The sequence below is a fragment of the Toxotes jaculatrix genome, chromosome 16 (genome assembly GCF_017976425.1).
Source record: "Toxotes jaculatrix isolate fToxJac2 chromosome 16, fToxJac2.pri, whole genome shotgun sequence".
NCBI classification, from domain to species: domain Eukaryota; kingdom Metazoa; phylum Chordata; class Actinopteri; family Toxotidae; genus Toxotes; species Toxotes jaculatrix.
In genome coordinates this window covers 1,264,034-1,279,799 of record NC_054409.1, presented here as the reverse complement: position 1 = coordinate 1,279,799, position 15,766 = coordinate 1,264,034, and the positions used below count along the sequence as shown (strand labels likewise).

The 15,766-nt window shown below is 41.1% G+C and overlaps 1 protein-coding gene across 1 annotated transcript in view; it reads left to right on the top strand.

Annotated features, from left to right (window-relative positions):
* Positions 1-14,592, top strand: part of LOC121195351 (NACHT, LRR and PYD domains-containing protein 12-like) — a gene marked incomplete at its 3' end in the record, with an annotated part of 33,908 nt that extends 19,316 nt beyond the window's left edge. Inside the window, exons 3-10 of the mRNA XM_041058781.1 lie at positions 1,785-1,850; positions 2,897-4,756; positions 5,753-5,926; positions 7,109-7,282; positions 7,616-7,789; positions 9,236-9,412; positions 11,828-12,001; positions 14,409-14,592. Coding sequence (XP_040914715.1) covers positions 1,785-1,850; positions 2,897-4,756; positions 5,753-5,926; positions 7,109-7,282; positions 7,616-7,789; positions 9,236-9,412; positions 11,828-12,001; positions 14,409-14,592 — 2,983 coding nt within the window. The remainder of the gene's footprint in view (positions 1-1,784; positions 1,851-2,896; positions 4,757-5,752; positions 5,927-7,108; positions 7,283-7,615; positions 7,790-9,235; positions 9,413-11,827; positions 12,002-14,408) is intronic.
* Between the last annotated feature and the right edge of the window lie 1,174 nt (positions 14,593-15,766).

Below are 15,766 nucleotides of genomic sequence, written 5' to 3'. Positions count from 1 at the left end.
CGTGGTCTTTTGCAGGGACATGATCATTCCCTGTAAGCGTGTTCAAATATTTCCCAACAACAAACCATGATTTACCAAATCAGTCAAAGCAGGATTACAAATCAACTGGAAAACAAGATGGCGGCAAACAAACTTGGTTCAGGGCAAGTATGAAAACTACTGCAGGCCTTCAGAGCACAGAGCTCAGTACTCGTGTCTTTTTACAATCTAAAAAGCGTTGAGGAAATGGCTAGAGAATAGTGTGTATGTGTGTGTGTGTGTTTGTGTGTGCATTGGTATATATGGTATAGACAGACAGTTCACCTGTATACGCACCGGCACTACGCAGACATTAGAGAAGCAGCAGAAAATGACATATTGTTAGATGAAGTGTGTTCTGAAGCTGTCTGTGATAGTTTCTGTCATAGTGTCTGTGATAGTGTCTGTGATAGTGTCTGTGATAGTTTCTGTGATAGTTTCTTTGATAGTTTCTGTGATAGTTTCTTTGATAGTGTCTGTGATAGTTTCTGTGATAGTTTCTGTGATAGTGTCTGTGATAGTTTCTGTGATAGTTTCTGTGATAGTTTCTTTGATAGTGTCTGTGATAGTTTCTGTGATAGTTTCTGTCATAGTGTCTGTGATAGTTTGACCTTTTCTTGTAGAGAGGAGCAGGATGTTGCTGTTCAAGACTTAAGACATAATGTAACTGCATCATAAAGCCTATTGAACTGCACAGTGTTCAGGGATCAATAGTCTCTCCTATAGTAACATTAATCATTAGTAATGTAGCCTAGTTTTGACAGGGTCCCTGCTATCACATGTTGTTAAAATATAACATTTACATAATAAAATCTCCTACAAGCTTCACACATGCTGTAATAAATTAAGCATGATGAGTTGAGCATATGTCAGCATGTGGCCCCACTTTCTCTCTCTTTTTATCAAACTCTTATTGCAGATGGACAGACTGAAGTCTTCAGTGAAGTCTCTGCAATTTATGAGAGCAAGAGAAGCCGTCAGACAGCACGCTGAACAACTCTGCTTTTAACACCACAGTCTGGTGCTGCTCAACTGGGACTACTAATTGATCTGAGAGTCACATTTCTGTGCAAATTTTAATTAACTTTGTTTTATTTACTTTATAAAACTTCAGGAAGCTATTTATTTATTTATTTATTTAAATGTTCAGTTAACTTTATAAGAGATGCTGCCTCCTGTTCTCTCAGTCTTGCATGTGACTCTTGATCAGACTTGTGTGTCCTGATTCTTTGTGTATCTGAGCTCACAGTGTGTTTTACTGGTTTCCTTCTCAGACTGACTGAAGTCCAGAAGATGAGTGTTTGTGTGGAGGAAGAAGAGGACAGAGCAGAGTGTCCAGGATCCAGCTGTCTGTCTATGAAGAGTGACTGGTCCAAAGAGAGAAATCCTCCAAAGTTCAGTAATGAACCTGGACCCTCAGACACAAAGTAAGAGAACTGCTACAAACCTGTGAACCTCCAAACTTTGGGCTATAACAGTGTTTAGTGTGTTGAGGTCCTGCAGTTGTCGTCTCTGCCTGTAACAGCTGCTGTAGTGTCGACAGAAAATCTGTTCTTCCTGGTTCTTCTGGCTCATCAGTGTATTAATACTGACTGCTGAGGCTGCTTGTTTCTTTTGAAATGATCTGATTAAAGAACATTTTTACTTTCAGTGATTTTCCATATTTTTCTTATTACCAATAAATCCCAGAGTCAAACCCACACAGAATGTGTATCACAGCCTGATAGATCTGATTCCTCTGAGCCAGGAAATCTTTGTGTTTTCAGAGGTCAGGACCACAGACTGAGAGCAGAGTCCCCAGGATCCAGCTGTCCGCCTATGAAGAGAGCAAGGTACAAAGGCTTTAATCCTCCAGACTTCAGTAATGAACCTGGACCCTCAGATACAAAGTAAGAAACTGTTTCTAGTGTAAACTGACCTGAGGATGATTCAGTTCTCAGACACATTTGAAGGAAACAGGGAGACACCAGGGGCCAGATCCATAAAACTCTGTGTCCACACAAAGACAGAAATATGCACACACACTCTTTTCATCAGATTTATAAAGCAGAGCTTTCTCATGTTACTGTTTTATCAGTCTCAGTCATTGTGAGAGTTGGTGTATGAACACGAGCCTGATTGCCACTTCCAGAGTCTGTAGACCTGTCAATGAAAAGAAGGACAAAGAAGAAACACAGTGTCTCCATGTTGGAGGTTCCACTTTAATGATTTACATGTCTGAGCCTTTAACAGCTTCTACACATTGTGAACCAAATCTGGATATTTGTTCACAACAATCAACAGAACATTTAGTCTCAGCACAGGTCGTGCTGCTAAAATCATTTGTTGTCAGGTTTCTGGGATTTAATGAGTGTTGGAAAGGAGCAGAATGTCCTCACACTGGATTGTAGCTCCCAAAAAAGTTTGATCAGACTGAAAAAGGAAACTCTTTGACCCTACAGGGTCTTCATGAGTTAAATGGCCAACATGACAATGAGCTGACAGGACTCAATACATCATCAAGATAAAATACATTATCAGAGACTGAAAGAATCCCAACAATCTCACAGTAATCCACCCAAAACATCCAAGAGTATCTCAGTAAGTTCAAAGATCCAGAACAAGAGCTGGACTGCAGACAGTCAGTCAGAGCAGCACTGTACAAAGTAAGACTGTACATCTGTCTGCTCATGTCATCATCTCTGAAAACAGGACCTGTGATTTAATACACAGTCATTTGTTCAATCATACAGCTTTGGCATTTAAGATGATTAGAAATACCACAAAATGAAAAAGCTTTTCTTTGCTTGTCTTTAGTTTTTATGCAGCTGATGAAAGAAATGAGCAGATTCTCAGATTCTCTTTCTTTAGTCTGACATTATTTCTTCTGTGTCAGCAGATTTTCAGCAGATAGTGGTCTGCAGGAGGTTTTAGATGAACATAAGATCAGTCTGAGGAGGAGATGTGAACGTGTGACTGAAGGAACTGGTGGAACAGGAAGTGAAACCCTCCTCAACAGGATCTACACTGAGCTCTACATCACAGAGGGACAGAGTGAAGAGGTTAATACCCAACATGAGGTGAGGCAGCTGGAGACAGCTTCCAAGATGGAGACCCTCCATGACACTCCAATCAAGTGCCACGACATCTTTAAAGCCTTACCTGACCAACAGAGACGCATCAGAGTCATTCTGACGAACGGCGTCGCTGGCGTTGGAAAAACCTTCTCAGTGCAGAAGTTCACTCTGGACTGGGCAGAGGGCTCTGAAAACCAAGACGTGAGTCTGCTGGTTCTGCTTTCGTTCAGGGAGCTGAACCTGATCAAAGATGAGCAGTACAGTCTTCTCAGGCTGCTCCACGTTTTCCATCCAACATTAAAGAAGCTCACAGCAGAGAAGCTCGCTGTCTGTAAAGTGTTGTTCATCTTTGACGGCCTGGATGAAAGCAGACTTTCACTGGATTTCAGTAACAGGGAGGTCGTGTCTGATGTCTCACAGAAGACATCTGTCAACATGCTGCTGACAAACCTCATCCAGGGGAATCTGCTTCCCTCGGCTCTGGTCTGGATAACTTCCCGACCTGCGGCAGCCAATCAGATCCCCCCTGCATGTGTTGACATGGTAACAGAAGTACGAGGCTTCACTGACGCCCAGAAGGAGGAGTACTTCAGGAGGAGATCCAGTGATGAAGAGCTGTCCAGAAGAATCATCTCACACATCAAGACATCCAGGAGCCTCCACATCATGTGTCAGATCCCAGTCTTCTGCTGGATCTCTGCTACAGTTCTGGAGCACATGTTGACCACAGAGCAGAGAGGAGAGCTGCCCAAGACCCTGACTGACCTGTACTCACACTTCCTGCTGGTTCAGACAAAGAGGAAGAAGCACAAGTATGATGAGGGACATGAGACGAGTCCACAGGAGCTGACGGAGGCTGACAGGGAAGTTCTTCTGAAGCTGGGGAGGCTGGCGTTTGAACATCTGGAGAAAGGAAACATCTTGTTCTACCAAGAAGACCTGGAGCAGTGTGGCCTTGATGTCACAGAGGCCTTGGTTTACTCAGGAGTTTGTACAGAGATCTTTAAAAGAGAGAATGTGATCTTCCAGGAAACAGTCTACTGCTTTGTTCATCTGAGCATTCAGGAGTTTCTGGCTGCAGTCTACATGTTCCACTGTTACACAGAGAGGAAGACGGAAGAGCTGGGGACTTTCCTGGGACAAGACTACGAAGACTGGGATTCACAACCTTTTAGCTGGAACACTGAGTATTTTGGAAATAACAATAGCAGCTACCCATCACTCGATGTCCTCCTCAGTGAAGCCATGGATAAATCCCTCGAAAGTAAAAGTGGCCACCTGGACTTGTTTGTTCGCTTCCTTCATGGCCTGTCTCTGGAGTCCAACCAGAGACTCTTAGGAGGCCTTCTGGGACAGACAGAGAACAGACCAGAAATCATCCAGACAGCCATCAACAACCTGAAGGAGATGAACACAGATGATATCTCTCCTGACAGAAACATCAACATCTTCCTCTGTCTGATGGAGATGAACGACCGCTCAGTACATCAGGAGATCCAAGAGTTCCTGAAATCAGAGAACAGATCAGAGAAGAGACTCTCTGAGATCCACTGTTCAGCTCTGGCCTACGTTCTGCAGATGTCAGAGGAGGTTCTGGATGAGTTGGACCTGAAGAAGTACAACACATCAGTGGAGGGACGACAGAGACTGATCCCAGCTGTGTGGAACTGCAGAAAGGCTGTGTAAGTCCAGACATGATCTTTAACATTATCAGTCAGTGCAGATTAGTAGTTTAGTTTTTTCAAATATACACAGTATGAAATGATTCTCATTATTCTCATAATAGTTTTATAATCTTTAGGTCAGCTGTGTGTTTTTCTGGAGATGTTTTAAATGTTGCGTTTGTCAAATGTAGATTTTTCAGTTGGTTGTGATTATTGCTGTTAAGTTTTTCTGTTTATTAGTAACTGTTACATTTTACATTCATTTGTTCATTTATTCATGTTATATTGAGTCTTTTGTTTTCACAAATTCACTTTTCAGATGATTAAACTCTACTTGAAACATAATTATGAATATTATCTTCCATTTCTGCCAATAGATCCCCATAAATCCTCCACACTGCTCCTTTAAAGTCTTTCCATATTTTGTGTTAAATAAGTCAGAACCAGGTGTTTTCTCTCCTGGTGTAGAGGAGAGTAGAATCAGGAAACACACACCTTCAGCTTCATTCAGCTACAGCTGAACTCATGAAGTCATTTCTTACAGTGTAGTTGTGTTAGGAGGAGACCACTTCACAGTCAGTGTGGACCACAGGAAGGACGACTGCCACCAAAGACTATTTAAATCAATGTGTGACAGTTGACTGTTGGTTGAAGTCAAGAAATGTGAATTTGTCCTTTAATGTTGTTTAATGACACAAAGTTCAGGAAGAAGAAGGTCATGTAAAACCTTCAATGATGAAGAGGATTTGAGTCCAACATGTCTGATTTGATCTTTATCTTCTAATTCCAGACTTGACTGAACTCAGCAGCACGTTATGAATCTGTGTTGACATGAACAGTTGTATGAATGTTGTGGTGACATTTGGATGATGTGTGTAGAAGGCTGACATTATGATGATCCACAATAAGAGAAGGACAAAGTCCCTCTACTCATGTTAGTGAAAGCTCATTGATTAGGACATATCTGATTGGATTAGAAATGATTTTTATCCACATGATTTATTCTTTATTCAGATTGAGTTCCTGCAGATTGTCAGAGATCAGCTGTGCTTCTCTGGCCTCAGCTCTGAAGTCCAACCCCTCCCATCTGAGACACCTGGACCTGAGTGTCAACAAGCTGCAGGATTCAGGAGTGAAGCTGCTGTGTGGTTTTCTGGAGAGTCCACACTGTAGACTGGAGACTCTGAGGTCAGTTCACTGTCTGTTACTGTTGTAGATCTTATATCTTTAATCCACAACTGAACCTGGTTTGTCTTCATCTAGAACTTGAATCCATATATCTTGAATGAATGAATGAATGAATGAGATTTGAAATAATTTTTGTTCCATATTGTGACTTTTTCTTATCTCAGACTAAGAATTATTCCTTCAGTTTCACTTCATTTCACTTTATGTGACCCAACTCAGAGTGTAGAGAGGTGTGAGGAGTTAAAATTATAAAGCTCAAAGTAATATAACTTACTGATACTGAGTGGTGACACACATAACTAAAACGTTCAAAAAGGAAGAGCAGCAGACATGCATTCAAACAAATTGATTTAAACCTAGATAATTAAGACAGGAAGTGTTGAGAACTAACAGGCCTGAAAGAACAAAAGCACTCAGGTAAGTACAAATGATAGCCTTTATTCTACAATATTGAAATAACCTAGATAGCACCAACTGAATACAACAATAAAAGTTTAAAACAGGGGTAGAGTCCTCACTGTGGGAAGATTCTATCACAACATGCTCTCACTGCAGCTCAGAATAACTTTGTGATGAGAATTGTTGATTAAAACTAAACCCTCTGATGTCTGTTAGAAAAACTGTCCACACACTTAAAGATTTCATATGATTATAAATGAACATCTCAGTCAGACTGAGCCTATAAGAAGTTAACTGCTTTTCTCCTTCCTGCTTTGGAAGCTGAAAGAGTTAATTCACTCTTACTTTTTTAACATGCATCACACTGTCATAATAATTTGTGACTGATGTGGTGATTAATCAGAAACTTAAAAATAATTATTGTACTTATCTACATTATATCCTTGGTCTGATGTTATCAATTGTAAATTATTTCTAGCTTTTCTTTTGTATTTGGGTCATGTGATCACCAAGCAAGACATTTTTCCTGGATCAGGACTGAACATTTGAAGTTTGATCCATTTCAGTGGTGAATCAAAGTCAGTTTTTAGTCCAACATGTCTGATTTGATCTTTATCTTCTAATTCCAGACTTGACTGAGGTCAGCAGCATGTTATGAATCTGTGTTGACATGAATAGTTGTATGAATGTTGTGGTGACTCATGTTAGTGAAAGCTCATTGATTAGGACATATCTGATTGGATTAGAAATGATTTTTATCCACATGATTTATTCTTTATTCAGATTGAGTTCCTGCAGATTGTCAGAGATCAGCTGTGCTTCTCTGGCCTCAGCTCTGAAGTCCAACCCCTCCCATCTGAGAGACCTGGACCTGAGGAACAATAACCTGCAGGATTCAGGAGTGAAGCTGCTGTGTGGTTTTCTGGAGAGTCCACACTGTGGACTGGAGACTCTGAGGTCAGACTGAGAGACAGAAAGAAATGTTTCTTCACTCTTTGCTTTATGATCTGTGATGTTTATAGTGACTGAAGTTAATGAGAGCTGTGTTTGACTTTTAGTATCTGACTGTTTTTAAGCTGCATCCTGTTGGTTCAGGTGTTTGGAGTTTCCATTTTCCAAACTTGTACATTCTCAACCTTCTTCAGCTCTGAACAGATGATGAAACACTCAACACTTTCAAGCAGGAACTTTGTCTGTTGTGGTGACTCATGTTAGTGAAAGCTCATTGATTAGGACATATCTGATTGGATTAGAAATGATTTTTATCCACAGGATTTATTCTTTATTCAGATTGAGTTCCTGCAGATTGTCAGAGATCAGCTGTGCTTCTCTGGCCTCAGCTCTGAAGTCCAACCCCTCCCATCTGAGACACCTGGACCTGAGAGGAAACGACCTGCAGGATTCAGGAGTGAATCATCTGTGTGGTTTTCTGCAGAGTCCAGACTGTGGACTGGAGACTCTGAGGTCAGACTCCATTGTTTCCTTGTGTGCTGAGATGAATATGATGTGAAAGTTGTGCTTTATTCAGTATTTATTAGGTCAAATCTCCTTCAGGATTTCTAACATTCAAAGTGTGAAATGGTTGAAAGGAAGTTGTGAAAGTGCTGACTCTGATTTTCAAAGTGATTTTTAAAGCTTTGAAAATGATTTGGATTCTGACTCTTACAGTCCACATTGACAGTGTCAGCAGTTTGACTGAGTTGAGCTTGTGTTATTCACAAAGTCTCATTGAGATCAGGATGTTTGACAAGAACTGATCTGTACAACACGTGTGAGCAGATCTGAAGGTACAAGTGTTCATAGCTGCTCCCAATGGCCTCACTCACAGGCACAGTGAAAAGCCTGCTGTCACAGAGAGGACACGTCACCATGGTTTAAATATGGAGAGGACATTTTCACACAGTGTCTCCTGAAGACATTCATAGAGCTACACTCAGCTGCTGTGCTGAACAGGGACACAAATATTTGTGGAACCAATGAAAACAGAGCAGAGAGAGAAGTTCAAACCCTGGCTCCTTTCTCAGCTCCACACAGCCGACCAATCACTGAGCCCACTGGGTGTCAACGTCCCACTGTGTCTTTGTCACACCGACACAAATTGTGGGACACAGACCCCCCCTAAGCTGACAGCCACCAGGAAGGTGGGGCCAGGAATCCCAGAATGCAGTGCTGGAACAGCAGATTCAAATGTGTGAGCAGAGAGTGTTGGATGAAGCTGAACTTGCTTTGGACCAAAGACACATGACTGGAATGTGATGAAATGTCTCATTCAACACACTGCACATGTGCTGAATGTCTGCAGCTTCTCAAACTCTCAACACAAACTTCAGTCACACTCAAAACATCAAAGGCTCAAACTATGATTTCACACAATATGAAAGATTTCATTTGAAACCTTAGTGAACACTTTGAAAACTTTCTTCCAAACTGTTAAACCTGAGTGTGAATGTGGGACTTTTTGAAGGAGATTTGAGCTCAGAGATTTGATGCTGATCCACACTGAGCATCTTGTTCAGCTTCATATTTCAAACTCATTGAATGAAGATTCAAAATCCAACACTTGCTAATTGACTCTTTACTTTGGAACAATTTCATCTTCACCTTCAGTTGACTTTTATATTTCTTCACATACAAAGCAAATATTCCACATTAAGACAGAAAGAAATGTTTCTTCACTCTTTGCTTTATGATCTGTGATGTTTATAGTGACTGAAGTTAATGAGAGCTGTGTTTGACTTTTAGCATCTGACTGTTTTTAAGCTGCATCCTGTTGGTTCAGGTGTTTGGAGTTTCCATTTTCCAAACTTGTACATTCTCAACCTTCTTCAGCTCTGAACAGATGATGAAACACTCAACGCTTTCAAGCAGGAACTTTGTCTCCTAAACTCACATCTTTTATTCTTTATTCAGGTTGAGTCTCTGCAGTTTGTCAGAGATCAGCTGTACTTCTCTGGTCTCAGCTCTGAAGTCCAACCCCTCCCATCTGAGACACCTGGACCTGAGTGGAAACTGGAACCTGCAGGATTCAGGAGTGAAGGATCTGTGTGGTTTTCTGCAGAGTCCAGACTGTGGACTGGAGACTCTGAGGTCAGACTCCATTGTTTACTTGTGTGCTGAGATGAATATGATGTGAAAGTTGTGCTGACAGTAAAGTGCAGACATCACACTGATATTATACTGATCCACACTGAGGATCTTCATGGTAAAGTCTGTTTTCTTCTTCTGTGGTTTAGTCCACTGACTGTGGCAGAGCAATGTGAGCTACAGATTTCAAAGCTTCATTTAACAAGAAAAAAGCTTCACTCTTTAAATCACATCCAAGTTTTTTCCACACTCACATCAACAAATATATATTCAGTATTTTCTTCTTCCAACACGACTAGAAAGTGATGAGACTAAAGTCAAAGTGACTCAGATATTCAGAGCAAATTCAGCATGTTTGTTAAATGTCGTCACCGTTACATGAAGTGAAAATCTTTTCCATTTTGTCTCAATCATTTGTTGACTTTCCTCCAAACTTCAGCCTGACATGTTTGTTCTCTGTCAAAACTTTAGGATCTTTAGTAGAATCTGAAACAAATGTCAACAACATGAGTTTGTATAGATGGAGCCACTGGTGGAGCTGGAAGAGTTTAAGAGCTGAAGTCACTATGTCTTTATTGAAGCAGCAGCATGTTGTCATTAATATTAATGAGAGCTGTGTTTGACTTTTAGGATCTGACTGTTTTTAAGCTGCATCCTGTTGGTTCAGGTGTTTGGAGTTTCCATTTTCCAAACTTGTACATTCTCAACCTTCTTCAGCTCTGAACAGATGATGAAACACTCAACGCTTTCAAGCAGGAACTTTGTCTCCTAAACTCACATCTTTTATTCTTTATTCAGTTTGAGTTTCTTCAGGTTGTCAGAGATCAGCTGTGCTTCTCTGGCCTCAGCTCTGAAGTCCAACCCCTCCCATCTGAGACACCTGGACCTGAGTGGAAACAACCTGCAGGATTCAGGAGTGAATCATCTGTGTGGTTTTCTGCAGAGTCCAGACTGTGGACTGGAGACTCTGAGGTCAGACTCCATTGTTTACTTGTGTGCTGAAATGAATATGATGTGAAAGTTGTGCTTTATTCAGTATTTATTAGGTCAAATCTCCTTCAGAATTTCTAACATTCAAAGTGTGAAATGGTTGAAAGGAAGTTGTGAAAGTGCTGACTCTGATTTTCAAAGTGATTTTTAAAGCTTTGAAAATGATTTGGATTCTGACTCTTACAGTCCACATTGACAGTGTCAGCAGTTTGACTGAGTTGAGCTTGTGTTATTCACAAAGTCTCATTGAGATCAGGATGTTTGACAAGAACTGATCTGTACAACACGTGTGAGCAGGTCTGAAGGCACAAGTGTTCATAGCTGCTCCCAATGGCCTCACTCACAGGCACAGTGAAAAGCCTGCTGTCACAGAGAGGACACGTCACCATGGTTTAAATATGGAGAGGACATTTTCACACAGTGTCTCCTGAAGACATTCATTGAGCTACACTCAGCTGCTGAGCTGAACAGGGACACAAATATTTGTGGAAGCAATGAAAACAGAGCAGAGAGAGAAGTTCAAACCCTGGCTCCTTTCTCAGCTCCACACAGCCGACCAATCACTGAGCCCACTGGGTGTCAACGTCCCACTGTGTCTTTGTCACAGGGACACAAACTGTGGGACACAGACCCCCCCTAAGCTGACAGCCACCAGGAAGGTGGGGCCAGGAATCCCAGAATGCAATGCTGGAACAGCAGATTCAAATGTGTGAGCAGAGAGTGTTGGATGAAGATAAACTTGCTTTGGACCAAAGACACATGACTGGAATGTGATGAAATGTCTCATTCAACACACTGCACATGTGCTGAATGTCTGCAGCTTCTCAAACTCTCAACACAAACTTCAGTCACACTCAAAACATCAAAGGCTCAAACTATTATTTCACACAATATGAAAGATTTCATTTGAAACCTTAGTGAACACTTTGAAAACTTTCTTCCAAACTGTTAAACCTGAGTGTGAATGTGGGACTTTTTGAAGGAGATTTGAGCTCAGAGATTTGATGCTGATCCACACTGAGCATCTTGTTCAGCTTCATATTTCAAACTCATTGAATGAAGATTCAAAATCCAACACTTGCTAATTGACTCTTTACTTTGGAACAATTTCATCTTCACCTTCAGTTGACTTTTATATTTCTTCACATACAAAGCAAATATTCCACATTAAGACAGAAAGAAATGTTTCTTCACTCTTTGCTTTATGATCTGTGATGTTTATAGTGACTGAAGTTAATGAGAGCTGTGTTTGACTTTTAGTATCTGGCTGTTTTTAAGCTGCATCCTGTTGGTTCAGGTGTTTGGAGTTTCCATTTTCCAAACTTGTACATTCTCAACCTTCTTCAGCTCTGAACAGATGATGAAACACTCAACGCTTTCAAGCAGGAACTTTGTCTCCTAAACTCACATCTTTTATTCTTTATTCAGTTTCAGTCTCTGCAGTTTGTCAGAGATCAGCTGTGCTTCTCTGGCCTCAGCTCTGAAGTCCAACCCCTCCCATCTGAGACACCTGGACCTGAGTGGAAACAACCTGCAGGATTCAGGAGTGAATCATCTGTGTGGTTTTCTGCAGAGTCCAGACTGTGGACTGGAGACTCTGAGGTCAGACTCCATTGTTTACTTGTGTGCTGAGATGAATATGATGTGAAAGTTGTGCTGACAGTAAAGTGCAGACATCACACTGATATTATACTGATCCACACTGAGGATCTTCATGGTAAAGTCTGTTTTCTTCTTCTGTGGTTTAGTCCACTGACTGTGGCAGAGCAATGTTGAGCTACAGATTTCAAAGCTTCATTTAACAAGAAAAAAGCTTCACTCTTTAAATCACATCCAAGTTTTTTCCACACTCACATCAACAAATATATATTCAGTATTTTCTTCTTCCAACACGACTAGAAAGTGATGAGACTAAAGTCAAAGTGACTCAGATACAGCTCTGGAAAAAAATGAGAGACCACTGCAAATTCTTCTGAAATCAATATCTCTACAGGTATGACAGCCATTCCATTCCTGTGTATGTTGAATTCCAACACAAGCACACCTCAGTCTACTTAATGAGGTACTGATTAGGTGATCACCTGAACCAAATCCTATTTAATGAGGAAAAGTATAAAACCCACTGCTGTGGTCATCACTATGCTCTTGCAATAGGACTGGATGGATGGCACAAACAGTGCTGGTAGTACCTCAAAAGTAATAGCAATCAAAAAAATAACTATTGACCATGCCAAAACAGTTGAAAAGAAAAGTTTTGTTTGAGGAAAAGAGAGAAAAAAGAGGAAAATTCTGGCTTTACTGGCAGAGGGATACAGTGAGCGTCAGGTTGCTTCCATCCTTTAAATTTCTAAGATGGCTGTTCATAAGAACAAGGTCAAGCAGCAGACACTGGGGACAACAAAGCTACAGACTGGCAGAGGGTGAAACGACTCTCCACTGACCAGGATGACCATCAACTCATTCTAATGTCACTCAGCAACCGTAGGATGACATCAAGTAACCTACAAAAAGAATGGCAAATGGCAGCTGGGGTGAAGTGCACGGTGAGAACGGCTCGAAACAAGCTTCTAGGGGCAGGGCTCAAGTCGTGTAAAGCTAGAAATAAGCCCTTCATCAATGAGAAGCAAAGAAGAGCCAGGCTGAGGTTTGCAAAAGACCATAAGGATTGGACCATAGAGGACTGGAGTAAGGTCATCCTCTCTGATGAGTCCAATTTTCAGCTTTGCCCAATACCTGGTCATCTAATGGTTAGACGGAGACCTGGAGAGGCCTACAAGCCACAGTGTCTCGCACCCACTGTGAAATTTGGTGGAGGATGGGTGATGTGCTTCAGCAAGGCTGTAATCGGGCAGATTCGTCTTTGCGAAGGACGCATGAATCAAGCTACGTACAAGGTTATCTTGGAAGAAAACTTGCTTCCTTCTGCTCTGACAATGTTCCCCAACTCTGAGGATTGTTGTTTTCCAGGTGGACAATGCTCCATGCCACACAGCTTGGTCAATCAAGGTGTGGATGAAGGACCAGCCCAATCTCCAGACCTGAACACCATTGAAAACCTCTGGAATGTGATCAAGAGGAGGATGGATGGTCACAAGCCATCAAATATACCTGAGCTGCTTGAATTTTTGCATCAGGAGTGGCATAAAGTCACACAACAGCAACGTGAAAGACTGGTGGAGAGCATGGCAAGATGCTTGAAAGATGTGATTGAAAATCGGGATTATTCCACCAAATATTGATTTCTGAACTCTTCCTAACTTAAAACATTAGTATTGTGTTGTTTAAAAATGAATATGAACTTGTTTTCTTTGCATTATGTGAGGTTTGAGAACACTGCATCTTTTTTGTTATTTTGACCATTTGTCATTTTCTGCAAATAAATGCTCTAAATGATAATATTTTTATTTGGAATTTGGGAGAAATGTTGTCAGTAGTTTATAGAATAAAACAAAAATGTTCTTTTTACTCAAACACATACCTATAAATAGTAACAACAGAGAAACTGATCATTTTGCAGTGGTCTCTTCATTTTTTCCAGAGCTGTATTCAGAGCAAACTCAACATGTTTGTTAAATGTCGTCACCGTTACATGAAGTGAAAATCTTTTCCATTTTGTCTCAATCATTTGTTGACTTTCCTCCAAACTTCAGCCTGACATGTTTGTTCTCTGTCAAAACTTTAGGATCTTTAGTAGAATCTGAAACAAATGTCAACAACATGAGTTTGTATAGATGGAGCCACTGGTGGAGCTGGAAGAGTTTAAGAGCTGAAGTCACTATGTCTTTATTGAAGCAGCAGCATGTTGTCATTAATATTAATGAGAGCTGTGTTTGACTTTTAGTATCTGACTGTTTTTAAGCTGCATCCTGTTGGTTCAGGTGTTTGGAGTTTCCATTTTCCAAACTTGTACATTCTCAACCTTCTTCAGCTCTGAACAGATGATGAAACACTCAACGCTTTCAAGCAGGAACTTTGTCTCCTAAACTCACATCTTTTATTCTTTATTCAGTTTGAGTTCCTGCAGTTTGTCAGAGATCAGCTGTGCTTCTCTGGCCTCAGCTCTGAAGTCCAACCCCTCCCATCTGAGACACCTGGACCTGGGTGAAAACGACCTGCAGGATTCAGGACTGAAGGATCTGTGTGGTTTTCTGCAGAGTCCAGACTGTGGACTGGAGACTCTGAGGTCAGACTCCATTGTTTCCTTGTGTGCTGAGATGAATATGATGTGAAAGTTGTGCTTTATTCAGTATTTATTAGGTCAAATCTCCTTCAGAATTTCTAACATTCAAAGTGTGAAATGGTTGAAAGGAAGTTGTGAAAGTGCTGACTCTGATTTTCAAAGTGATTTTTAAAGCTTTGAAAATGATTTGGATTCTGACTCTTACAGTCCACATTGACAGTGTCAGCAGTTTGACTGAGTTGAGCTTGTGTTATTCACAAAGTCTCATTGAGATCAGGATGTTTGACAAGAACTGATCTGTACAACACGTGTGAGCAGGTCTGAAGGCACAAGTGTTCATAGCTGCTCCCAATGGCCTCACTCACAGGCACAGTGAAAAGCCTGCTGTCACAGAGAGGACACGTCACCATGGTTTAAATACGGAGAGGACATTTTCACACAGTGTCTCCTGAAGACATTCATAGAGCTACACTCAGCTGCTGAGCTGAACAGGGACACAAATATTTGTGGAACTAATGAAAACAGAGCAGAGAGAGAAGTTCAAACCCTGGCTCCTTTCTCAGCTCCACACAGCCGACCAATCACTGAGCCCACTGGGTGTCAACGTCCCACTGTGTCTTTGTCACAGGGACACAAACTGTGGGACACAGACCCCCCCCAAAGCTGATAGCCACCAGGAATGTGGGGCCAGGAATCCCAGAATGCAATGCTGGAACAGCAGATTCAAATGTGTGAGCAGAGAGTGTTGGATGAAGCTGAACTTGCTTTGGACCAAAGACACATGACTGGAATGTGATGAAATGTCTCATTCAACACACTGCACATGTGCTGAATGTCTGCAGCTTCTCAAACTCTCAACACAAACTTCAGTCACACTCAAAACATCAAAGGCTCAAACTATTATTTCACACAATATGAAAGATTTCATTTGAAACCTTAGTGAACACTTTGAAAACTTTCTTCCAAACTGTTAAACCTGAGTGTGAATGTGGGACTTTTTGAAGGAGATTTGAGCTCAGAGATTTGATGCTGATCCACACTGAGCATCTTGTTCAGCTTCATATTTCAAACTCATTGAATGAAGATTCAAAATCCAACACTTGCTAATTGACTCTTTACTTTGGAACAATTTCATCTTCACCTTCAGTTGACTTTTATATTTCTTCACATACAAAGCAAATATTCCA